The sequence below is a fragment of the Phodopus roborovskii genome, unplaced genomic scaffold (genome assembly GCF_943737965.1).
Source record: "Phodopus roborovskii unplaced genomic scaffold, PHOROB, whole genome shotgun sequence".
NCBI classification, from domain to species: domain Eukaryota; kingdom Metazoa; phylum Chordata; class Mammalia; order Rodentia; family Cricetidae; genus Phodopus; species Phodopus roborovskii.
Window position 1 is genome coordinate 29,439,952 of NW_026126558.1, and position 26,777 is coordinate 29,466,728.

General features: G+C 35.2%; 1 protein-coding gene across 1 annotated transcript in view; it reads left to right on the forward strand.

Moving 5' to 3' along the window:
- The window catches only part of Cdh8 (cadherin 8), a 360,861-nt gene that overhangs the window by 226,164 nt on the left and 107,920 nt on the right, over positions 1-26,777 (forward strand). Inside the window, 1 exon segment of the mRNA XM_051201426.1 lies at positions 3,969-4,222. Coding sequence (XP_051057383.1) covers positions 3,969-4,222 — 254 coding nt within the window.

The window sequence follows — 26,777 nt, forward strand, 5'->3', positions numbered from 1 at the left end:
ACTCTGATGAACAGTTACTCAGGCATAGCTAGCTTCCTACTACTTCTGTCTACTTTTACGATTCAGTGTTTTCTTCTCTAAGGCACATGCTGCACATGAAATTTTAAATAAATTTTCTAATTAATGAATAAGAAAATACTTGCTGAAACACAGTATTGGGAACAATTATCTTTTTTTATTTGCTGGTTTCTTAAACACTAAAGTGCACAACAGTAAGTCTAATTTGCAATTCTATCATGTGACATGAAAATAACTTTTTTTCTGGGGAGGTAGCTCTGAGGAAATGTACTTGTCTATAGTGAGTAAGATCATCATTTTCTTTCTCTGAAGTTCAAACATATGTGAAATGGTAGTGCCCTTAAATTCCTTATTGAAAAGAATCAACAATGGAAGCCTGACATTTTCGGGATATTTAAAAAAATGTTTACAATCAATGTTGGAGACAATGGCTATAGTTATTTTAATTTTTTATTTAATAACACTATTATCTTGCTGGGTTTCAAAGTCAGAACTTTGAACTAAGAGCTGAACAATATGTAAAAGCTTTCATTTCTAGAAAGGTGGTGTATGACTATGTTTAAGACAATCACTGAGTAATGCACAACCACATTTTCCTTGGCTAAAAAACAATCCTAATTCCATTTTTACTGGTTTTATTAATTGCTATTCTTTGTTCTTGTCCAGTGCTTTTGTAAATTTAAACAATGACTTGTTCATTGTGATACTGTCTACTAATATTTATAAACCCGGAGGCATATGGCATGTATGTCATAACATAAAAAACAAAATTTAATTTTAGAAAAGAGGGTATGAGGGGTCAAATTTCTTTTTTTTTTCTTTTTCTGTTTTTATTTTTTTTAATTTACTTTAAATAAATATCAATCGCAGTTCCCTCTCCCTCATATCCTCCCATGCCACCCACAGACTACCCCATCCCATCCCCCATCCACTTCCCAGGGAAGGTGAGGCCTTCCATGAGGGATATTCGAAATGTGTCATATCATTTGGAGTAGGTCCTAGGTCTTCCCCACCTCCCTGTATCTGTAGGCTAAGGGAGTATCTCTCCATGGAGAATGGGCTCCTGAAGTCCATTCCTGCATTAGGGATATATCCATTGTCAGAGGTACCATACGTTTCCCAAGCCTCCTAACTGAGATCCATGTCCAGGGGGTCTGGGTCAGTCTTATGCTGGTTTGCCAGCTATCAGTATGGGGTCCATGAGCTCATCCTTGTTCAGGTCAGCTCTTTCTGTAATTTTCTCCAGCCTGGTCTTAACCCTTTGCTCATCACTTCTCCCTCTCCAACTGGATTCCAGGTGTTAGGCTCAATGTTCAGCTGTGGGTTTCTAAGTCTGCTTAATACAGCTACTAGATGAGGGCTCTGAGATGGCATATAAGGTAGTCATCAATCGATTATCGGGGAAGGACATTTAAGGTAGCCTCTCCAGTATTGCTTATATTGTGAGCTGGGGTCATTCTTGTATGACTCTGGGTATTTCCCTAGTGTGAGATTTCTCTTTAAATTTATAATGACTCCCACTATTATGGTATCTCTCTTGTTCTTTTCTATTCTTCCCTGACTCAATTTTTCTGCTCCCTCATGTTCTCCTCTTCCCAACCCTCTACTCTTTTCTTTCTCCTAAGTTCTTCTCCCCCTACTCCCATGATCTTTTCTCAGAATATCTTGTCCCTTTCCCCTTTCTGTGAGAGAACATGTGTGTCTCTCTTAGAGTCATCTTTGTTTCCTAATTTCTCTAGTGGTATGGATTGTAGGCTGGTGATCCTTTGCTCTGTGTCTAAAATTGATATATGATTGAATATATACCATGTTTGTCTTTTTGTGAGTGGGTTACCTCACTCAAGATGGTTTCTTCTAGTTCCATCCATTTGCCTAGGAATTTCAAGATTCCATACCCCCCCACCCCGCTTAAGAGTACTCCATTATATGAATGTACCATATTTTCCTCATCCTTTCTTCAGTTGAGGGGCATCAAGGTTACATTAGCCTATAGAAATTTGACCCCTCTAGCCAGAACCTGGAGGGGTCAAATTTCTATAGGCTAATGTCCCACTGTTTTGTAACTGATAAAATCCTAAGGATTCAGAGTTTGTTTGGACACTTTATATTTAAGCTGGGATGAAAATCACAGTGAAAAAAAAAAGCCAAGTTACCTTGTTACCTTGGAGAACTGCCTGACTTTAGTTTTTACTGAAGCAAAAAAAATGAGTAAGGTACAGGGATCCTACTTATCCATTTAGGCAGACTGCACCCTGAGCTCTTTCTATAAAAGAATCTAGAATCTACATCAAGAATATCTAGAGAGCTCTCTGAGATTGAAGATTGTAAGCACATGAGGAAAAGAGAAAGGAAAGATGTTGATCAAAGGAACCAAAAGGACAAAACTAAACAATATTTATCTATATTTTATGCAGTGTCATGGGCACAGCATTTCCAGAATAATAGATTCTTAATATCCACACAAATTGATAATGTGGTATAATAATGGTTATGTCAATTGACTTGATCAAGTCCTTGATTTGTATATCAGACTACTATTGTACCTTATAATATACACCATTACTATTTGTCAATTAGTAATTTCTTTAACACATTACAGAGTACATTTTGAACATATTTTGTAAAGTACAAGTAATGACAAGACTACTATAATATTGGTGATTTGCAGAGTTTGAAAATTCTCATATCATGCTAAATCATCTCTTCCAAAATAAACACACTCATTGTTATTTCAGAAACAACAGGGAAATGTACTGTTTGCCTGAAAATATTGGGGAGGAGAGCTAAGTTCCATTACATCTGAATTCAAATATAAAAATCAAGTTAAATATTTAAAATATGGATATATATTTAATCTTGCACAAGTGCTCTGAAAGACTTCACTGATGTTAGATTTTGTTCCTATTTTCTAAAAATCTGCAATGCAGATTTCAAGTTCTGTTTATTCTGAGAAATTGCAATGCATACATAAACTATTTTCTTGAATCTTAACAGACTTTCAAATATTTTTTTTAAATCTAGAGTATTAAAAGTTGCCAAGAATTTGCCTAGATGGGGTCTGGTACACATTGGTTCTAATGTATGTAAGGGAATGTATCTCTTAAACCACTTGGTTTACATCCATAATAGACAAAATCTTTTGGACTGTTAAGGGATGATAACTGTTTCAGAAATATCGTCAACAATAGAACCATGATGTGATTTTAATTTTTAAGTGGTTAGTGTGAGGCAAAGCAAGAACTACTTGTGTCAATTTATTTGCCTTCACACTTCATTTTTCTAAATATAAACCATATTATGTATATTTGTGAAAGCATATCTGTTTATAGGTTTACCTGTTCCATAGATACTACTTTTGAACATTCCAAGAATGTCCTAAATTAATAAACTCATTTCTGCCACATAATCAGAGTAGAACTGTTTTGGAAATGATATGAAATGCTCTTTGTTAGGATTAGTGCTAACATGCTTTGTAATGTCTCCTTGTTCTAAACAATGATCATTTCTAGTCTTTCTGTTACACACACTGTTGCATAAAAGCCAGAATATTGTTCCAAGATAGATACTGTATTCAGTACTGCCTTATCTGTCACAAGCAGAAACCCGGTTAACCACATGATTAGCATGCCGGTCATGTCATCAATAGTAAAATTTTATTATGACTCTGAAGTGAAAATTTGATGTTACGATTCATGACTGTGAATATTTTGTGTATTCTAAGTGAAATGAGGAAAACAAAACAGAACAATAGATTAGACTTGCGAGCTTGTATAATAAATTAGTATCAATAAATGCCTACAAAATTTACAGGTTGAATTTTGGGAATGGATCCCATTAAGAGTCACAAACTGGCTTAAGCGAGAGTAACTTCCATCCATCCACATTATACTCATTTGTTCTTGTTGCTGTGGTTTAAAAGAAGCATTCATCTTTGTCATTTTTTTTAACAGCCTCTGGACTTTGAGACCAAAAAATCCTATACATTGAAGGTGGAGGCAGCCAATATCCACATCGACCCACGTTTCAGTGGCAGGGGACCCTTTAAGGATACAGCAACAGTCAAAATTGTTGTGGAGGATGCTGATGAGCCTCCAGTCTTCTCTTCACCAACTTACCTCCTTGAAGTCCATGAAAATGCTGCTTTGAATTCTGTGATTGGCCAAGTAACAGCACGTGACCCTGATATCACTTCTAGTCCAATAAGGTATTTTTCATTTAAGCGTAGTACTTTCTACTTTGTAAGAAAAGAGAAGGAGCCTATGGGACTGTTCTTCAGTGATGAAGGGCTTTCTGTCATTTTATCATCTCTCTGTGTGGGTAGTGTGTACTTTCATATGTTTGTCTACTAAAGAGCTACAGACAATGCTTGAAACAGGAATATCAAAATAAATTAAGTTATTCCAGCTCTTGGGAGAACTAGATAGAGATGCAAAAATGCAAGTGTTATATAGCACTTTGGGATGGATCTTTTTCTTCTTATGCTTTATTATATTTTAGTATTGCATGAGCATTGCCAATTGTATTTTTTTCTCTTCTGACAGATATAGTGAATTATATATTAGAATTTAGAAGTATGAGATCACCATGTCATCTCTTTTAGTAGACCCTATCTGGCTTTCTAAATGTGGATTTGAAATTGCCTTCTCTGTTTTTGAATATATCTGTTAAGTCAGCATATCTGCAGTGTATTTTCTTTTTTACAAAACAAAGAATATTTCTATGTCATTCAAATTTATCCTGTGTTCTTAATTTTCTTGCTTAGAAATTTTTCCTAGGATGAAAAATAATCACTTGTACAAAATATTTTGGCTTTAAAATGATGCTCAGTTCTGTTTTTTTTTCTATTGATTTATAGCTATCTTTTCTTCTTTAGAAGTCAATAAATGACAGTGTAGCTGCTCCAGCTCAAATTGCTCTAACATCTTGTGTTCTGGTCTCCAAGAGTTGGCTAATATGTTTAAGTATGTATTACAAATATTATCATGAATGTGTGTGTGTGTGTGTGTGTGTGTGTGTGAGAGAGAGAGAGAGAGAGAGAGAGGGAAGGTATAAGAATACATTTTCTATTTCTAGGCTACAAATACATAAGACTGGCATCTTTACAGTGAATTTTTGAGAGAATATCTAGAAAAGAACATTTCCTGGAGCTTTTATTTATTTACACTTTAAAATTAATAATATTATTTTATTTTTAGATAATAGCTTAATAGTTTCTTTTCCATTTTTGTCATTATATTCTTACGTATTAAAATTCATTCATTACTTATCTTACAAAAATATAATAAGCCTATGCTTTTGAAGAAACAAAACATAAATGATTCCTTTGGATTTTTTTGTTACATAGATACATATATTTAACAATAATAAATGTAGAAGAAGGCAATGAATTTGGAAGACTGTGGGAACATGTGGGGCTGAAACAAGAGCAGGAGGATTAGAAACTAGTAAACAGAGAACATGCACATACAGTATGAAAAGAACCATATTTTACTAATTATTTAACATTATTTTTCATTTCAATCTGTTTATGAACTTAAAATATGCTAAGTTCCCATTACTTGATATGATAAAAGGTGAATTTCTTCATACAGTCAGTGCCTCAAACAACAGGAAATTGGGACAAAATGAGAATTATTTCCATGTTCATGAAAACTCTTATTAAAATATAATTAATTTTTAAAATTGGAGCCCTAAAACCACCACTAACTAAGGAAACAACTTAGAAGCTAGCCCTCCATGTGATAACTTGACAAATGGCCTGTTGACCAGTCTTATCTCAGAACACAAATAATCAATTATAGACATACAGAATATCCTTCATCTTGTTTGATGAATTATATCTGTCAGAAGGTCAAATGTGAAATGTAAGGGTGGAAAAAATAAAAAAAAAAATTACAGAGGCATCCTGGCTACAAAATGCAGTTAAGTCTTGGGTTTTTGGTATGATATAACATGAGCAGGTCCAGTTGTATTTGTTGCATGAATAAATAAATTTATTCTCATCTGTCTTCCATGTTTTCTATGAGAAAACATTCTTACTTTATTCACAACCCCAAGCATGAGACAGAATGTGAAGGAAGTAAACCAAATGGGTTTAACTGAAGTCCCATTTTGAGATTAATTTCAAACATTGCTTTGATGTAATTTTTACTTGTTACAAGCAAACAGCACATAAGTTTTTAGGAATATATTAAATCATTTTTCTCTAAGGACTAAGGCATCCCCACTTTGTCATATCACACAGATACACACACACACACAGACACATACACACACATACACATATATATGTATATATTCCAATAAGGAATATATATGCCTTATATGTGTATGTGTTATATATTATATACAATGCATATGAAGGATAAGCAAATTATCATCAGACTATATATACTATATATATAGTATATATATTCACACACAAATATATACACACATGCACACACATACATATGTGTGAGTGTGTGTTTATATTTTTTAAAGTTACATTTATTTATTAACTTTTCTTTTGTTTCATGTTTCTTCTTTTTATTTTTTATTTTACATATCGATCCCAGTTCCCTCTCCCTCCCTCGCCACCTCCCTTCCTCTCTCTTTCCCTCTCATCTCCCCTCACATGCAACCCAAACACCCTCCCCTCCCATCTGCCACCCAACTCCACATGTAGGGTGATGCCATCCAGGAGGGGTCATCTAAATCTGTCAAGTCATTAGGAATAGGGACTAGGACTTCTCTCCTGTCTCTAGGTTAAGGGAGTATACCTCCATGGGGGATGTACCAGCAAGGTCATTTTGTGCACTTGGAGTACATGTTGGTTCCACTGTCTGAGGTCCCTTGACTGCTCAGGCCTTCTAGCTGAGTCCCATGTTCAGGGGCTCTGAGTCAGTCCTGTGTTGGATTACCAGATATTAGTCTGGGGGCCCAATAGCTCCTCCTTGTTCAAGTCAGCTGTCCTCCCTCTGTGCATGTGGATTCTAATTTGGCTCAGCTCAGTGTTTAGATGTGGGTGTTTGCTTCTGTTTCCAACAGGTACTAGATAAGGGCTCCATGATGCTGGATAAATTAGGTGTTGACCTCATTATCAGGAAAGGGCATTTATGGTAGAATTTCCGCTGTTGCTCAAATTGTTAATTGGAGTCAGTCTTGTAGATCTTTGGACATTTCTTTAGGTTCAATTTTCTCTTCAATCCTATAATGGCTCCATCTTTAATTTCTCTCTCTCTCTCCCACTCTCACTCTCACTCGCTCACTGTGTCTGTCTTCTTTCTTCTATTCCTCCCCTGACTCAATCTTCCTAGTCCCAGGTACTTTCCTCTCTTCCCCTCCTCTTTCTCCTAGGTCCTTCTCCACTCACTGCCCCCCATGTGCTTTGGAGAACTTGTCTCTTCCACCTTCTGTGAGGGACCTTATATGAATCTCTTAGAATACACCTTGCATCCTAGTTTCTCTGGCGGTGTGAATTATAGGCTGGTGATTCTTTGCCCTAGGTCTAAAATCCATATATGACCGAGTACATACCATGTTCCTCTTTTTGTGACTGGGCTATCTGATTCAGGATGGTTTCTTCAGGTTCCATCCACTTGTCTGCAAATTTCAAGATTCCATTGGTTTTTTTGTTTTGTTTTGTTTTGTTTTGTTTTGATTTCTGCAGAGTAGTATTCCACTGTGTAGATGTGCCAAAACTTTATCCATTCTGCAGTTGAGGGGCATCTAGATTGCTTCCAGATTCTTGCTATTACAAATAATGCTGCTATGAATATAGTTGAGCTTATGTCTTTCTTGCATGGATTTGGATCACTTGGGTATATGCCTAAGAGAGGGATTGCCGGATCCTGTGGTAGACTGAATCCCATTTTCCTAAGGAACCAACATACTGATCTCCAAAATGGCTGTATGAGTTTGCACTCCCATCAGCAGTGTAGCAGTGTTGCCCTTTTTCCACATCCTGTCCAGCATAAGTTGTCATTGGTGTTCCTAATTTTAGCCATTCTGGCAGGAGTAAGATGGTATCTCAAAGTTGTTTTGATTTGCATTTCCCTGATAGCTAAGGATGTTGAGCATTTTCTTAAGTGTTTTTCAGCCTTTTTGATTTCCTCTATTGAGAATTCTCTCTTCAGTTCATTACCCATTTTTTAATAGGTTTATTTGGTGTCTTGTTGACTAGAAACTATTCAAATATATATATATATATATATATATATATATATATGTGTGTGTGTGTGTGTGTGTGTGTGTGTGTGTGTGTGTGTGTGTGTGTGTATCAAATGAAGTGTTCATCATACCAGTGACAATGCTATTATTATGAAACATGAAACGGCACATTCTTTATCAGGGGTGAGGTTTAGGGAGCTTTGTAACTCAAACCAAAAGAAACAGTTGACCCAAGATCTGGTCATAAACCAGAGTTTCTATCCACTCCAGTTGTTTTAACACATTTAATAATCTCTCTATTATACTCATGGGAAACCAGTTTTATTGAAGTAATTCGAGTTCCCAGGGAGTCAAGCTGTGGTTCTCACTGTAACTGATTGTAGCCATATCTGTTATTGTCACTGTTTAGAAAAGTGTGTATTGGGAAAGCTAGAGATTCTTCAGCAACAACCATCTAGCTTCAAAACTGGTCATTTTTCAATCCAGCTAAAGGGAGGCATTGAGAAGAAATGGACAGATCAAGTGTGCTTTGGGTATACAGACATATCAGTGCTTCTGATATAAGCCAGGCAACTGCAAGCTCCTACCCATCTCTGGTCCCAAAGAAGAAACAGATACTGTTTCTAAGTATATGTACTAGACTTTGACATGTCAGTGAGAATGTGGACTCCACTAAGTCCTGGCAGGTGAATTGGACCCAGGAGAGTAACATTTAAAATACGAACCATTACTATTTTTTCCCCTTCCAGTTTCATCTGTACTTTTCTGCCACCCTCCTCTGCCCATTTGCTTATAGAAAGTAATTTTCTTATGTCTATACAGAAATGGCTAATTTGACTTGAAAATTAAATTCCCCAACTCACCACATCAGGGCATAGGTCATTGCAAAGTTAGCAAATGGGCTTCGAACAACTTTTCCTTTTAAAATAGATCTAGAGGATGTGACAGCTCAGGGAGCCTCTGGACAACAGATAGCTACACGTAATTTTCTCTTTAGAACTACTATATTTCATACGCTGTCAAAAATGTAGCCATCTTTCAGGATAATATTTGTTTTGCCACCCTAAAAAAAATAGTCAGTATTGTGGAATCTGCTATGTTAAAATGTGCAGTCATTTGTTGGATAATTGACTTCCTCTGCAATTTCATTTTTGAAAAAGCTCCTAGATAGAAGTATTCTGCACTTTAAAATACTTATACCTACATTTAGAACTATGTTCATATCTGCACGTGGCAAATGAATAGTGATATACATTAAAACCCATGATCACACTGTCTCCTTCCCAGGAACATTAATTAATGGTTTGCTTCTTTCTTCTCCACTACATGTTGCTCAGTAATGTAGAATAATTTCTGATAATTTATTTAAAAGTCTAACTTATATGCCATCATGGAGCCCACATCTAGTAGCTGATGGAAAAAGAAGCAGACACCCAATGCTAAACACTGAGCTGAACTGCTGAAATCAAGTTGCAAAAAAGGAGGAGTGATAGAAAGGGGGGTCAAGACTAGGCTGCAGAAACTGACAGAGACAGCTGACCTAAACAAGAGGGAGCTCACGGACCCCCAGACTGATAGCTGTGAAACTGGCATTATACCGACCCAGAACCCCTGAACATGGGTATCAGTTAGAAAGCCTCGGCAGACTAAGAAACCTGCAACAGTGGAACCCGGATGTATCCCTGGTGCATGAATGGATATTGGGAGGACATTTCCCACTGAGGGATACTACCTTAGCCTAGAAGCAGCGGGGAGCTCTTAGACCTTACTCCAAATGACTTGACAGATTTTGATGATCCCTTCTGGAGTGCATCGCCCTCCCTGTGCAGTGGAGCAGTGAGGGGGTGGGAAGCAATGGGATAGGAGGGGGCCAGGGGGCATGGGAAGGAGGGAGGGAAAGGGTCCTGGGGTCGATATGTAAAATAAGAAATATAATAATAATAAAACATATTTCTCAACTTAGACAGAATGAGTAAAAATCGTATCATTCTTATTTTGTAGCATAGCAGTCAGCCTTCCAGTTCTGTGAGACTCACTTACTTCATTGTATAAGTTGCTATATTCCTTTGACCAAATTAAGTCATTTATTAGATGTTACATCTATTATCATTGCTAGCTAATAGGGGGTAAACCATTACAAGTTTTAATTTTTTAAGTTAATCATTTTTTATTTTACATCTATGTGTGTTTTGCCTGAATATATCTTAGTGCATCATGTGTGTGTGTAGTATGTCCTAAAATCTATTGTGGACATTGGAACCCCTAGATCAAGAGTTATAGATGTGGGAACCAGGAACTAAACTAAGGTCTTCTGCAAGAGCCGTGAGCACTTTTAACCATTTCAACAACTCTTTAGGCCTCTCATTTTAATAAATTCAATGAGAATTAGCTATTGAGTCCTTAATTGAGAAAGTACTATAGTAATAGTGGCTAGACCTGTGTAGAGTGATATGGTAGTTTTGGTTTATTCTATTATTTTGTTGTTTGTTTATTTGAGTTAAGATATATTTCAAATGATATAAATAATGCCATTTATTCTAATTTTCTCATGCTGATGATTACAATATTGTCACTGATATGACAATGATATGTCTTAAGCTATGTTAATATGCTCATTTAATGTGATAACACTTCTAGATGAAATGTCTAGTCAGTATCCTCATTTAATACTGAAAGGTGATGAGGACTGAACAATGAACTCTTCAAGGATTACACAAACAGATGGGTGGCTTTCACTGTCAATTTGACTACTTTTAGAATCACCATGGGAACATAACACTTAGAGGTCTACGAGTGCTTTTTCCTAGAAAGGTTTAATTGAGCTGGAAAAAGCTCTCTTGCCCACCCTGCTTTACAAGAGAAGTGTCATCCCAGGGGCACCAGAATTTTTCACTCTGCTTCTTCACTGAAGGGGGAAAGTGACTAGTTGCCTCAACAGTTGCTGCCTTTCCTTCCTGGCATAATGATCTTTACCTCAAATTGTGAGCCACAAGTAACACCCTCTTCATTAAACTGCTTTGGGTGAGTATTTTGTCAGAGCAAGAAAAACAACTCATACAATCATTTTCTAATCCTGTAGTAAAATACCTACAATCTATTTACTAGAAGGAAGGGTTAGTGTGCTACAAGTTGCAAGATCACATAGTAATTATACAGCCTTCTGTTTCTCCTGAGAAGATAAAGACAGGTAATCAGTCCATTTGCTCATCATCAGGGAAATGTAAACTTTCCTGAAGGTCTGTGCCATCACTGAGGCTAGCCAGGTTTTGTTTCTTGTGCAAATTAAACATAGACCTGTTCTTTGACCTGCAACCTTAAGTAACTGATGCTAAAAGCTTCACCTAGTAGTTTTAGTTTATTTGCTCTATTTGTAAATCTTATCTGTTTTGCTGATCCTAAGAAACTCAAGTATCATATTGTGTTGTAAAAAGAATTACTGTTGCAAATATATATATCTGTATCCCCAAGAACTGACAGAAGACAAGGTTTCAAGAGACAAAGACATGTAGAGACAGACAAAAACAGAGAAACAGAAGACAAAGAACAAAAGAAGAATAAAAAACTTGCAAAGGAGCAATTGTGTGTGATTCAAACCCCCCTTTCCCTCAGATATTACTTCTGTCGCTTATTTGAAGTTCTTTTTCTTTCTTTCTTTTTTTAACCCTGAGCAGAAATTTTAGATGCTGGACTTTTAAAGATTTTGGTATACGTGGTTCCTGGTTTCAGATTTCTAGGTTTCTGTTATGTGGTAATGCTGCTTTGAACTTGTGACAATTCCATGGATGAAAGTTAACATGAGGTTGCTGAAGAGGCTGCTCACGAAATGGCAGTCATGAAAGGGAGAGAGAGAGACAGAGAGAGAAAGAGAGACAGAGAGAGAGAGAGGAGATATTTGAGGAGACCATACCCTCAATAATCCTATAGAAAGGCACACCCATACAAATTAACTTTCTTATTCAAGGTTAACCTCCCAAAGTTTTCATGCCTACTTCCTGTTAGTGCCTACTAAGACAGATTAAGAAGTGTCCCCTGGAGACATTCTATACTAGATCTTGCACTGGCCAGTTTAGACATTTTAATGTCTGTTCTCCACCTGTATGAAATAGTTCCTTACTTTATCTGTGATCAACTGCAGTTTACCTCATTCTTCATTTTCTAAGTTGTTTAACTGAAACCGGTATAACTGTATGGAAAGCAGAAAAATAAGACAACTGTGGTATTAAGCCAAGTCTATGTTGGATGGCCTCCCTCATCTGCCCTGCCTCTTTCTATAGTGTGTTATTACTGGTTGTGAGCTATGGTGTGATCTGGGAGTTGAATGGGGTAATCCATGTGAAGCTTATTTGATGAATATAACTTCATTCCAAAATTCTGAGCAGATAGGAAGTTTTGAAGAAAGGAAGCTAAAATTCTGAATGGATAAGGGGAATATTGCATGACCTAAAACCTCAGTTTCCTACCACTAACCACTGAGTTCATGAGTAGCCTAATGGATCTCACATTTTAGAATGAGAATAGAATGGTGACAAGTGATGTTTGCTAAAATTGTCTTATATTGTGACAAACTCACAAAAATGGTGTGGAATGTAGTGAATTATTTGCATATAAAACACATGTGCTCATTCCCTACAATAAATTTATTTCAAGTCATGTTAATCTATATTGAGGGTCACTATGGTTTTGAAGTGAAATGAGGCTGTTTTTAAGTGGTAGCTTTCTGCTGTTTTCAGAATATTCACTTTGAATAAGATTGCATGAGATGCTTAAGTTAAAAGTCATACCAGTGATCAACCACTTAGTAAGAGAATAGGTCATTAACATCAGAACACAGTGGCCACATAGTCTGTTGTCCTGATCCCTCTCCTGAGCATAAGTACCCACTCAACACAAGAGCTGTGAGTTGATGTTTTCCTCCTGGTATGATGGCATTCTTGTACCTCCTTTTGGTTGCCAGGCTAGCTATTGATGAGCTCTTTTCATGAAAACACTCCTCACCACCAGAATCACCAGGGATGCTGAAAGAGAAGCATTTATTATATAGATCATTGAATTTATTTGAAATAATACTCTACACTGGCTGATTTCCTCCTTAGTTTTTCACTAATACACCTTAATGCATGTGTGTGTGTGTGTGTGTGTGTGTGTGTGTGTGTTTGTGTGTGTGTGTGTGTGTGTGTGTGTGTGTGTGTGTGTGTGTGTGTGTCTGTAAGGGAGAGAGAGAGAGAGAAGCTCATAATATTGGCAAGAGCTCAACCCAGTGATATAATCTGTAAATACAGCCCAGTGCAACTGAAATCATGCTTGTTCATTTGCATCTCCTCACTTCCCCTCTCTGATGGCTATCCTTACCTCTCTAAATGAGCTTAATTATTTTAGATAATTTATGTAAGCAAACCATGCAGTCTTTCTTCTTTTGTTAGAAGCTTATTTAATTTTTTCATTGTATTCAAGGGCTATCTATATTTTTACATGTCTTAATATCTCTATTATTTTTCTTGCTGAATATACATATATATATATATGTATATTACTTTACTCATCTAATATATATATTAAATATATCTATATATATATATCTAATATATATATATATATATATATATATATACATACACATATATCCTCTCTCCAAAGTCTTGACTAAGGTCTCAGTAAACGTGGAAATTCTTATGTCTTTGAGATGATTACCTTACTTCTTTCTGGTAAATATGGAAAAGTAGGACCATGAGATCATTTTGCAGCTTACTTTTTAATGTTTTGAGGAAATTCCATGCTGTTTTGCATAGACTCTGAACCGTTTGTAATTTCTACCTGAAATTTAAAAGGGTGCAGTTACAAGAATGCAATAAGTTTAATAATAAAAGCTTGATTTATTTAATGTCTATACTAATTTTCTCCATGTTGTATTGCTTCCAAGTTAAAGTACAAACTTTCTTCATATCATTTCAAAGTCTTTCTCTTCCTAATTAAACTGCTCTTAACTAATTTAACACATGGTGTTAACTATGCACAATGACTATTTCATTCATGCATGCACGCATTTATTCCTTCATTCATTAACATTTACAGTCACCCAGTCACATTTCAGTTTGTTCTTCTTGTTATAATTATTGATTTCACAATTTCTAGAAAGCAGTTTCTTATAAAGATACATCCCATGCCTTGGTACTCATGTTCTACAGTAAAAAGTGTGATTGAATAAGCACAGGAAAAGCAATCCCTACATAGTTAGCTTAGCTGTTGTTCAATACAAGCTATGATACTATAATAAACACAATCAGACTATAGAGCATTGGGCTCAAACTTTAAGAAATAGTTTCCTTAAGAAATCAAAGTAGAAGCAACTGTAACTTCTTGATGAGGTTGATGTAAAACTATGTCACCTTACATAGAACCTTGTACTAATGTGGAGAGTAGATTCTGCTTATTATTTTGGTTTTTTTCAGTTCTCTTTTCCTCTCTTTCAAAAAGAAACCTTTTTCCCTTAGAGAAATAATAAATAAACAGAGTTCTGTGTAGCAGAATGCAGAAAATATTATTTATTAAAGAAGCCAGAACAACGAGTGGAGCAATTAGCAGCAAAAAGCCAAAAACTTGTAGATGGAATTTTTGATTCTCAAAGTGCATGCAAAAAAATGCTAAAATGTTTTTTTAGGCATAATAACAAAAGCGAGAATGAAATTAAGCAGTGAGAAAGAAACAGTTGGAGTTCAGAGAAATATAATAACTGATTCATAACTAAAGGGTTTATTTTATTATGTATGGCTCTAAATAGCATCTTCACTTGCAGTCAGCTGAAAATTGTTTCCTCCTGTAAATTTTCCAGAGAAAGACAGCAGAGTGTGTTGAACAAAGCATTTTTTGTACTATAAAAGTGCATTTGCTCCTGCTCAATTTGAAAAATCAAACCACATTACCTTTTTCCAAGGACAGCCATACCCTAGGGTATTCTATGTAACACAGAGATTGTGGGCAGATCCGTTTGAAGTCTTTTTTTTTTTTTTTTTTTTTTTTTGCTCTCTAGGGTCCCACATTAAGTTCCTTCCATAAGGAGTGAGGTGTTTTCTAAAAATGAATGGAGATGCAGCACAGGCTGCCTATGAGCTTTGTGGAGCATCCAGAACACTCACAGTGACATGCTAAAGTGAGGGCAGTTCATGAGCTCCTCTGGGCTCTAGCCCATGATGAACCCATGATTAAAAATATAACAACGCTTGGTCATAACAAACTATGTGTCTTAATTTTATTTGATGACTTCATCTCTGAATGTATTTTTAATAAATACATTAAAGGAAGAAGAATTAGTGATGTTAATGAAATTTATGACTGTGTTGTCAGCCTTTAAACTAGCATGAAGTCACTCTCATTGTATCTACTTGCTTCAATTGCAGAGTATAATAGAGATAGATAGCAGATGAAGATACATGAGAAGAGACAGAGATGAAGCCACACATATCTACTCTGAAGAACTTCACAGGCTTCCTCACTAAGAATACAAAGAATTGACTTCATACAGTTCCAATTCAATAACTAAATGTGATGGCCCTTCAGGATTTCATTCTACCTTGGAAACATTTTTCAGATAAGATTACTAAAATATATCAAAATAACTTTTGTAGTCCATTAAATTAGTTGTGATTGAACACAGGTACCTTGATGGGAAATGGCATTTCCTTGTATCCTTGGATTGCTAGTGTCCATAGATCCCACCTTCATGCCAAGACATGCATGAAATAAGAACACGCCATTAGTGCCATCACTCAGGAGGCAGAGGAGGGTTAAGGCCAGCCTGGTCTATATAGAGAGTACCAGGACAGTCAGGGTTACATAGAGAAATCCTGCCATCTTAATAAAATAAAACAAAAGGAAAAAAAACATTCAAATGTTAGTCTATGGTCTTCACCTTCCATCTTAAAACAGAATTTTTCCTATTTGCTGTTGGCACATCTGACTAAATGGCCCATAATCTGCCATCGCTCTTCAACTCATAGCAGGAACACTACTCCTCTGTACATGACTTCTAGGTATTCAATTTCAAGTCTTCCTATTTGTGTGACAATTCTTCTATCCACTGAAGTCTCTCCCTAGGGCTAAAACTGCCCTCCTTCATGTAGCTGTGGAGTAAGACACAATTATCACACAAAGTATTAAAGAAGAATGCCAGCAAATGCTGTGGAAGTACCTGCATGGAAAGGAGATGTTGTTTCATGCATGGATTGACACTAAAACCCTTATCTCCTACCTGCTTCATCCTTTCTCTTGACCTCAGTGATGTAAGGGCTCTGAGAAACTTAAGCCAATGACAACCTTTGCCATGTTTCTCTCTCCCCATTTTCTATGACTTGATTTGTTCACTAATTCTGGTTTCAAGTTTCTATGTAAAAGCATGAACAAAATTTCACATTGACTACACTTATTCTAGAACATTCAGTAAATTCTATCATGCATTTAGTAGTAATATAGTATGCATTCAACAAGAGACACTGAAATACTTTTAGCCTTTATTCATACATGTTTAGCATTTAAGCAATGGTGACTTCATTTATATTTTATTGAAGATTTTTCATATTAATCCTAGGATTTAAACATGCTCTTATTCCTAATAACTAATCCATTGCAGGGGTCACAGTTTATGAAAGAAAAGAAGCAGAAGTGAAAAAATTGAAAGAATAAAATATTCAAATGAAAAGAAGTAATCACTTCATTTTAGCTAGTCTGTTACTTTCATATAAATACTGTAAAGCACAGGAATTCTTCCTCATACAAAATTGAATTAGTCTTTATAAGTGCTTCCCAAAAAATCTAGACCTGGAAAATGTCTCTCTGTTATTCAGGGAGACTATAAGGAGTAAACTACTATGAATGAATGTTTAACCATGCCCCTCATAGTATCTATACCACATTATTCCTTTAAGAAGGAATTCTTAATGAATAAGCACATTGGAGACTATTTTATTTGTTCATGTTTTGACCGAATGGAATATCAAACCACAGACATCACAATACACTTACTAGATAGTGCTCCAGTACTGAGATAGATTGCCAGAATACAGGTGTCTCTTCCCTGAAACTCAAAATTCTGTCTGCTCAGGTCCTTAAACTACTACCACATTTATGTGCATATGTTTTATTTCTATAAATACATGTATATTTGTTGGATTTTTCCAGATACTAACACCAATATAACAAATCAAATGGCCTTAATTCTACCATTATAGTACTGGGTGGTAAAAGTGACTGATGGCTGTCATTAACTACTGATTTGTGTGTGTTAATAAATTATTTTAAAACAAGAGGTCCAGTGTGGTAAAACTAGAATAATAGTCATTAGAGACAGAATTAAAGAAGAAAGTGTTGACAGAGTTTAAAAACAACTGTTTCACATCTTGTCATGGGTCAAGTACCTGTGCTCTTCAGGAAACAAAACTTAATAATAATGCTTATATCCTGAAAGAAACAAAGATGTTTGAAGAATCTTAGTAGCAGGTTTTTAAATCATTTTAACTAAAAAGGCAAAATAAGCCACTTATCTATATCATGGCAAGTATATGCTGAAATCTTATCTGATATCAAGAAATCTGTGGGCATCATTTCAACAAAGTATTTTTCATTAAATATCTGTACTCCAATATAAAACTGTACAACCAGTCTTCTGTTGATGAAGGGAAATCAGATTTTACTCATGATGTAAAAGAAAAATGTGGAATCATTTTAGGGATGCATCTACATTGAAAGTGGAAATTTTCTGTCTTCCTGTTCTATAAAAATCTATTAAATCTACTCTGTTAAGGGCATCTGATTGCAACCAAAGGAGATGTTTGCCCTTGTTTCACTGCCTTTTAACAAGTCCCTAGGTATAAATCAGATTTGTGATGATCTACCGATATTTGCAGCTTTATACTTGTACAGCTCTTTCATCCAAGATAAAACATCCCTTCTTGTAGAGAAGTTCTTGAAGAATAAGTTCTAAAGGCAGGTGAAACACACTACCTTCCCTAGCAATTTGTTAAACTCAAAAGGTAAACAAATCTGAAATTTCAGGAAGTCCATGAAAATAACAAGATCCACTATGTAACCTCACCCTCCTTCCTCCCCATGGTTTTGGATGCAGTAAGGACTGCTGAAAAACAGCTCTCATGCCAGCTCAGCTGAATAGAAGAGGCAAAGCAGTTAAGATGCCCAGAAAGACACTGGCCAACTTGTTGAGCTTGCTTCAAGTTGTGCATTGTGCGGGTCTTTAGTTTTCATGAGCTCTCATCCCTGCTATGGTGGAATTTTGGTGATGCAGCTGTCTTTTAGTCATTTTGCTATCTGTAAATAGCCCTTTAACCATATTCCTATAAGCAATTCAATAAGAAATCTTTAGTTTATCAGGTTGGAAATGGATGGTATCTTTATTTGGTCTGTTATCCTCAATTACCTAGATTGTATACATAGACATTTGCATTGGACTCCCCAGGAAGACTGTTCACACAATAATAATAAATACAATAACATTTATGATGTGTTAGAAAATGGTCAAAATCATGAAAAAAAAATGTATTTGGTAGTAGAAATGACTTGAGAAAGCTTAGCTGCCATCCCAAAGAAAGGATCTGCTATTAGACAGGACAGGTGTGGACTGATGAAGGTAGAAAGGATATAGTCACAGGGTTGGTCTGTGCTTTAGCCAAAAAAAAAAAAGCATTTGGACTAGCATTGACTGGAATTAAAATGTTTGATGTTGGGCTTTGTGTAACAAAGTAACTAACGGTATGAGACAGACATTCAGTTAGAAGATGGAAGTTTATGGTATGAAAATAGTTTGTGCCATAGAAAGAATTACACATGGCAGAATATGAGATGTTGTGATTATGTTATTTCTTTTTATATTAGCCGATAAACATGTGGTTTTGATATCCTTGTATTTCTAATTTGCAACAAGTAGCATCAATATTTTACATACTAGTACAAACCCAGCACATACTATAACATCTTTCGTTGTTGCTTAATGAGTCTGATGTCCAGCTAAAGTTCTAAAACATAAGCAAATTTACAAAATTTAGCATTTGTAGTGTGTTTATTGTTTATTATATTACCATAATCAGAATATCATACATATGATTTCATTGGATTTATGTCTATGGAAATATGTAGTACCTTCATTTACAATTATAAATATTAGCATATTGAATGCAGTTTAATTTTATATGGATGACTCTCCTATTTTATATGAATAATTAAGAAAAATTACTATATAAAGATTATTAATATAATGAAAGATTGAAAAGACATAATAATTATTTCAACGTTTTACTAAGAATTAATAATGGATATTGTCTATATTGACTACTATATGGTGAGATATTATTTATATCTTTTTTTTCTGTGTAGCATTTGCTTAATTTCAATGCTATTTGTGGAGAAAGCAGTTAAAATTTATATGATCATTAGTGCTAAAAAGTAATCATTTAAGCAGTAAGCTACCTTTCAATAATAGGTCATCCTGATATTTTTGAGTTGTTGTAGTCCTATCGATACTCACTGAAAATAATTGTAATTTCTTTGTCTTCAAGATGAATAATGAAGACTTTAAGTAGTCTTTAAATGACTTTCCATTTCCTAAAATTAAACTAATTTAGGTTTAACCTAACATTCTTCTTGATATTTTTTTCTTGGTACAATTTTAATTGACTATTAAACTTACAACAAATTGTGTAACTAATCCACCATCCAGCTTGCAAATAATGACATGAAGACATCTCATTAATTATGAAAGTTTGGCCTATAGCTTAGGTTTGCTCCTTACTAGTTAACTAGCTCTTATGATTTAAATTAACTCATTTATATTCATCTACATTCTACCACATGGTGTTGCCTCTCTGTTATCTTGCACCTCCTATCTGTTCTTGTGCATTAGATTCTTGACCGTCTTCCTTTCACTACTAGCAAATTCCACCTATACTGGTAATTCAGCATTTTATTATACCAATGACTGCAATATACCTTCATGAAGGGTACAAACATCCCACAAAAAAAATTGTCCTGTGTTAAAGTCTTCAGACACAGAAATTTTGTCTATGCTGGAGATTTTTCCTCTTTGCTATCTTTTGGCAGAATAGTTTTTGTAAAATTGTATTATTCTTGGCTCTTTTATTCTTGTAACTGCTAGCTCAAAGAAATTTATATAATTATATTGCCTTGCCATATACATGCTAAGTTACACAAGAGAAAAATCATACCTACCTAATGCCAAATGCCATGTCTTCTTATAGTAGGGAAATTCTAGGTCATTAACAGATCTATTTCCAGTCATACCTAATCTGTGAATTTAAATTAATTTTTATCATTTTGATAAATATCTCTCAAGCAATAGATCATCAAGCCATAGTACTCTTGGGAGGTGGATCATTTAGAAAGTGGGTATAGTTGAAATGTTTAGGACACTATGAGCTTTCTCTAAAGCAGTGGTTCACAAACTTCCTAATGCTGTAACCCTTTAAATCAGTTATTTATGTTTTGATGACTCCCAACCATAAATTTATTTTGTTGCTACTTCTTAACTGTAGTTTTGCTACTGTCATGAATTATAACATAATTATCTGATAGGCAACCCAGAATGGATCATGATTCACAATTTGAGAACTACTGATTTAGAGCATGGTTTTGTCTTCCAATACTGAATAAACTTGCACATAATATAATTTGTAAAGTTACTTTAACAATGTATATGAGGAACAGCATGCAATAATACATATACGCACACACACGCACACACACCCACACACCCACACACACACACACACACGCACACCACACACAGAGAGAAAGATAAAAAGGACAAGCAAACTGAATTATATTTGAAATCAACAACTTCTATATTTGACACTAAGTAACAGATACCTGAAAAAAAATATAGTTAGTTTACTTTCTCCTTTGTGTATCAATTATGGGGAGGAATATTACAGCATTGTGTTTTTCTTCATATGGAGCTCAGATACCAGATACTTTCAAATGCCCTTGTAGATGTGTAATACAAAAATACCTGCCTAGTATCTTCTACCATAACAACTCTTTCCATAATACTTTGGGTTACAGTCTGAGAAACTAACATGCATTACCTTATTTAGGGAGCTGTTACCATTCTCATTTAGGTGTTTCTATGATTAGGTGATTTTAGAACAGATATAACTATACTTAGCAGAGAGGTTACAAACTAAGGAGTTAAGTATACCTTAAATAATAAAAATCCCAGAGACAAATATTGGGGTTCAATCTGAAGATCAGAAAAGTAAAGCAGCCAGCCAGTAGCTGTTACCTCTACTAAGGCTGAAATGGAGATCCTGTCTTCCCTCTGACTGGAAACTGACTGGAAACTGAATCTCACAGGAGACTCTTTGTTTCTTTCTTATCTACTTCTCTTGTGCTTGGATTGAAAGTGTGAGCTCTGTTTCTCTTTTAGAATGACTTACTCTGTTGTCACCCATGGTAGCCTTGAATTCACAGAGATCCATCTACCTTTGTCTCCTGAGTCCTGAGATTAAGAACACGTACAACTACTGCCTGGAGTCTACTGCTAAGTAGTGTGGCTAGCTTTGCATTCTGATCCCCAGGCAAGCTTTATTAAATCATAAACAATATATCACCACACTTAAGCCTTTAGAAAAATCATCTGATATTTCACCAATATCACTATTAAAAGAATGAAGTCTACAGTGTTTTCTGTTAACTGGAATGTTATAATAATTCATAAATCTCTGGAGTATATGCCTTATGCAACCTGCAGTTTGACTGTGTGGCCCTGAAATCACAGAGACTAACAAGAGAACCCGATAAATCCTGAGCGTGATCATAAACATCAAATTGTTACATTCTGATATTCTTACCTGCAGAGGAGGAAAAGCGGGTGGAGGAAATATAGCATCGGGACAGGGCAAAAAAAAAAGTAGAAGAAAAAAGAAAAAAATATTAAAAAGTATGGTGTGTGTGTGTGTGTTTGTGTATGTGTGTGTGTGTGTGTCTGTCAGTCTGTCTGTGTCTGTCTGTGTGTCTTTGTGTGCATGCATTATAAGATATCAATCTTTTGCTTCCAAACACATAAATATAAGAAGTAGGAATTTTGAACCTAATACTATCTTGAGAATATGAAGTTACATTATGTCTGTTGGGGTACCATATTAATCAGGTATAAGTTGTTCTTAAAGATCAGCAACAACAGCAGTTTGCTGTTACTCAACACATTACAATTCACCCAGTTGTTTTCACAAAATCCAGCAATGTTATTTTCTTAAACTCTCTGATATCTGAAAGTTCCTTTGAATTAGATAAAACCAATGACATGAGTTCATGTATGGTTGCTGAGTTTCATGTTAACTCACCACTTTGAGCCATGTGCAAAGCAACTAATATAGGCATTTTCTTGCATATGCACCCTTAGTTCCATGAAGAAAATTGATGAGGTCCTTCCTCAGCATTTATTTCCAGAAAACACAACTGTAGTTAGAGGAAGACTGTTGAAGAAGCAAAGCTGTGTATTTCATGGATTACAAATAACAAAGTTACAATAGGATTTAGTGAATATTGGCTATCATAGATGATTTGGCTCTTTTACACTTGAAAGTTTGAAAGGAACTGATGGGAGATATCATTAAGTATATATGTTTCTCATACTGGATAATGAATAAAGCACTGTTGGCCAATAGGAAAGGAAGATAGGAGGGACTAGGAGACATGGAGGAAAGAGGAAGTAGGAAGGAGGAGTTAAGATGGAGAGTCTGGAGAAAGCAGAATGCCTGCCAGCTCCCCGGTAAGAGAAGACCACATAAAAATACATAGATCAGCAGAAATGGGTTAATAATTAAGACAGAGCTAGCCAATAAGAAACTAGTACTGGGCCAACAGAATTATATCTAATACAGAGTCTTTGTGTGTGTTAATTGGGGCTGGCACAGTGGCAGGACAAGACCAGCGGCAGGAGGAAAAACCTTACTCCTTACAAGGAACTATTTCCAAAACTCTTATCATGAAATCTGATATAATCATGACACAAGAAGCTCATTTTCACAAACTCTACTTCTCCCTGTATTAATGAAAAGGCTTTTGATTTTGTTTTTGTTTTCTGTTTGTTTTTGCAGCACGTAGGTGATTCTCCATTAGGCATATTATTGTGCTCAAACCTGTAACTTTCAACTAAAACTTCCCAAACAATTGTGTGAAAGATCCACAAATATAATACATGAAATCTCAAGGACTTGAGATATTTTAATCATATACATAAAAATCAATATATTTGCTAGCATATATTTCCTTTTTGAACATTAATGTTAGGACAGAAACTTTTTCTCTCTCTTTTCCTCCCCATTTGCCCCTTTCTCCGATCTTTTTAATAACATAATTCACCTGTAATTATAACCTCACTCAATAAATTACTATCTCCACATAGCATTATCAAATAACAGCAGCAAAAATAATCCAACTCTTTTTATGTGAAGGTGGATGAATAAAACCTTTTTTTTTTTTTTTAAATAAAGAGCAGAGGTCGAGTAAATGTTTGAAGAATAATAGGAGAGACATTCTTCAGAAGGAAAACTCAACAAAGACTGGGGCCAAGTGGTAACGATAACTTGTGGAAGAATCATGACCTAGAAAGTCAGTGTAGTTTCTCCCTCTTCTACTGGAGTCTCTGTTCTGTTGAGATACCCATAGTTCCAAAGGTGAATAGTGATATAGACAAATACCACAAAGAGTTTGGCAATAGTGTTTGAGTCTTTCAGGACAGTTTGCTCTTCTAGAAGCTTTTAAAGTATTTGAATTGGGATCTTTTACTTATCTCTTTCTATTTCTGTACTATTTTTCACACAAGTAGCCTGGTTCTTCAGAAATCTCATCATCTATCTATTTACTTTATACTTATTATCAGTTATTTTCAGCTTACTTCAAAGTAATACACTTTAAAGTAGATATGTTTTAAAATTTATAGATTGGTAACTAAGACTACCAGTTTGGTGTGACAAACCCCGCCCCTCACTGAGTTCCAGCTGATGAGTCCCAGGCTTTAGGAACAACTACCTTCTATAAATACTATTCAGTGCAGAGTAGCTTAGTGACCAGTGTATGCTTAGGAGGCATTTACCTGAAAGGATCACATTATTCAGGATGTATACATCACATCAGATTCTAAAATTCAATTCAAGCCATTTTTCCTGGTTGACTCCATTTAAGCCAATTTGTATTTCCTTGAGAGAGTTTTTATTGTTTATTTTTTTCTTTTTTTCTTTTTTTTTTCTCTATGATTTGCTAGTTGTAAATCCTTGGTAGGGAATTATGAACCCAGACCCATGAACTTTATACAGTATGCCAAGGGTTATGGCAATATGATGTTCTTTGGTCTGTGGATATCCTGATAGCCTTATAAGAAATATGCAAATTAATTGGCCATAAATTCAAACATGAGAGAAAATTCTGTGAGATAATAAGTTGGATTAAAATTTATCCAGAGGTATATAAAAATGATGAAAGATAGAAGACTTCATTCTTGGCATTCAGAGGCCTAATTCTTCATTATCTCCTTTAGTGAATCATCATTACTTACATCTCAAATTTTAATACTTATGAAATATAAACATATTCAAATTAGTGGATTACAAATTGAGAATTGGTATTATATCTTGGACTAAAGTCTTGTCTGTCTGTAATGGAGACTTTATCAAATTACCATAGACTGGTCTACTTAAATCCAGAGTAATCTCCTGTGTTGTCTTGTTGCTTTACATAGAACTTCAAGTAAAATATTAAAGAGATATGGAGTGAGGGGCAACCTTGTCTTGTTCCTGATTTAAGAGGAATTACTTTGAGCTTCTCTCCATTAAGTTCGATGTTGGCTGTTTGATTATTATGTTTAGGTATGTCCCTTTTACCCCTGTTCTCTCCAAAACATTATCATGAAAGGGTATTGAAATTTGTCAAAGGCTTTTTCATCACCTAGTGACATGAACATGTGGTTTTTCTTTTTCAGTTTGTTTATATGGTGGATCACATTGATAGATTTTCATATGTTGAACCATCCCTGCAAAACAGGGATTAAGCCTACTTGGTCATGGTGTATGATTTCTCTGATGTGTTCTTGGATTCAATTTGCCAGTATTTTATTGAGTATTTTTGCAACAGTGTTCATGAAGGATATTGGCCTGTAGTTCTCTTTCTTAGTGTGTCTTTGTGTAGCTTGGGTACCAAGGAAATTGTGACCTCATAAAAGAGTTTGGGAATGAGCAGTCTGCTTCTGTTGTGTAGAACAATTTGAGGAGTATTGGTATTAGCTCTTCTTTGAATTTCTGATAGAATTCTGCACTGAAGCCATCTGGCCCTGAACTTTTTGTGGTTGGGAGGCTTTTGATGACTGCCTCTTTTTCATTAGGGGTTGTAGATCTATTTATATTTCTTATCTGTTCTTCATTTAATTTTGGTAAATTATAGTTATTCAGAAATTTGTTCATTTCCTTTGAACTTTCAAATTTTGTAGACTACAGGTTTTCAAAGTATGACGTGAAAATTGTCTGGATTTTCTCAGTGTCCATTGTTATGTCCCCCTTTTTGTTCCTGATTTTATTAATTTGCATGTTCTCTATCTCTGATTTTTGGTAGTTTGGATAAAGGTTTTTCTATTTTCTTGATTTTCTCAAAAAGCCGTTTGTTGCACTGATTTTTTGTGTTGTTTTCCTGGTTCTACTTTATTAATTTCAACCCTTAAATTGATTATTTCCTGGCATCTACTCCCCTGGGGTGAGTTTGATTCTTTTTGTTCTAAGGCTTTCAGTTGTGCTGTTCATTCTATAATGTAACTATCCTCCATTTTCTTCATATGGGCACTTTGTACAATGAATTTCCCTCATAGCACTGCTTTCAAGGTGTCCCATGTTATGTCTTCATTCTATTGAATTTTAGGAAGTCCTTAATTTCATTATTTCTTCTTTGACTCTGATATAGTACAATTGTGCATTGTTCAGTTTCCATGAGTTTGTAGGATCTGTGATTTGAGTTGTATTTTTTTTTTATGAATGTGGGTTCCTTTGTATTTGGGGCAGGATTGAAACTTTGTGCTCATGGATGTGATGAATATAAAATGACAATCTTCATCTCTTTTGATTGAGTTTGGTTTGAAGTCTAACTTGTTAGATACCAGGATAGCTACACCTGCTTGCCTCTTGAGTACATTTGATTGGAACATTAATTACCAACCCTTTACCCTGAGGTATTGTCTGTTTTTTGAAGCTTAGATATGTTTCTTGTATGCTGCAAAAGGATGGAATCTGTCTTGGTGTCCATTCTGTTAGCCTGTGACTTTTTATACGTGAGTTAAGATCATTAATATGAGGGAGAGTAAGGACCATTGATTATTAATGCTTGTTTGTTTCAGATTATTGTTGGCAGTGGTATTGTGAATATTTTGCCCTGTTTTACCATTGAGTTCTGGTGAAGTGGGATTATCTATTGCCTATGTCTTTGTGACTGTAGTTAACTTCATTTGGTTGGAGTTTTCCTTCCAGAACTTCTATAGGGCTGGATTTGTATATACCGATTGTGAAAATCTGACTTTGTCATTACATATCTGTCTATAGTGATTTAGAATTTTG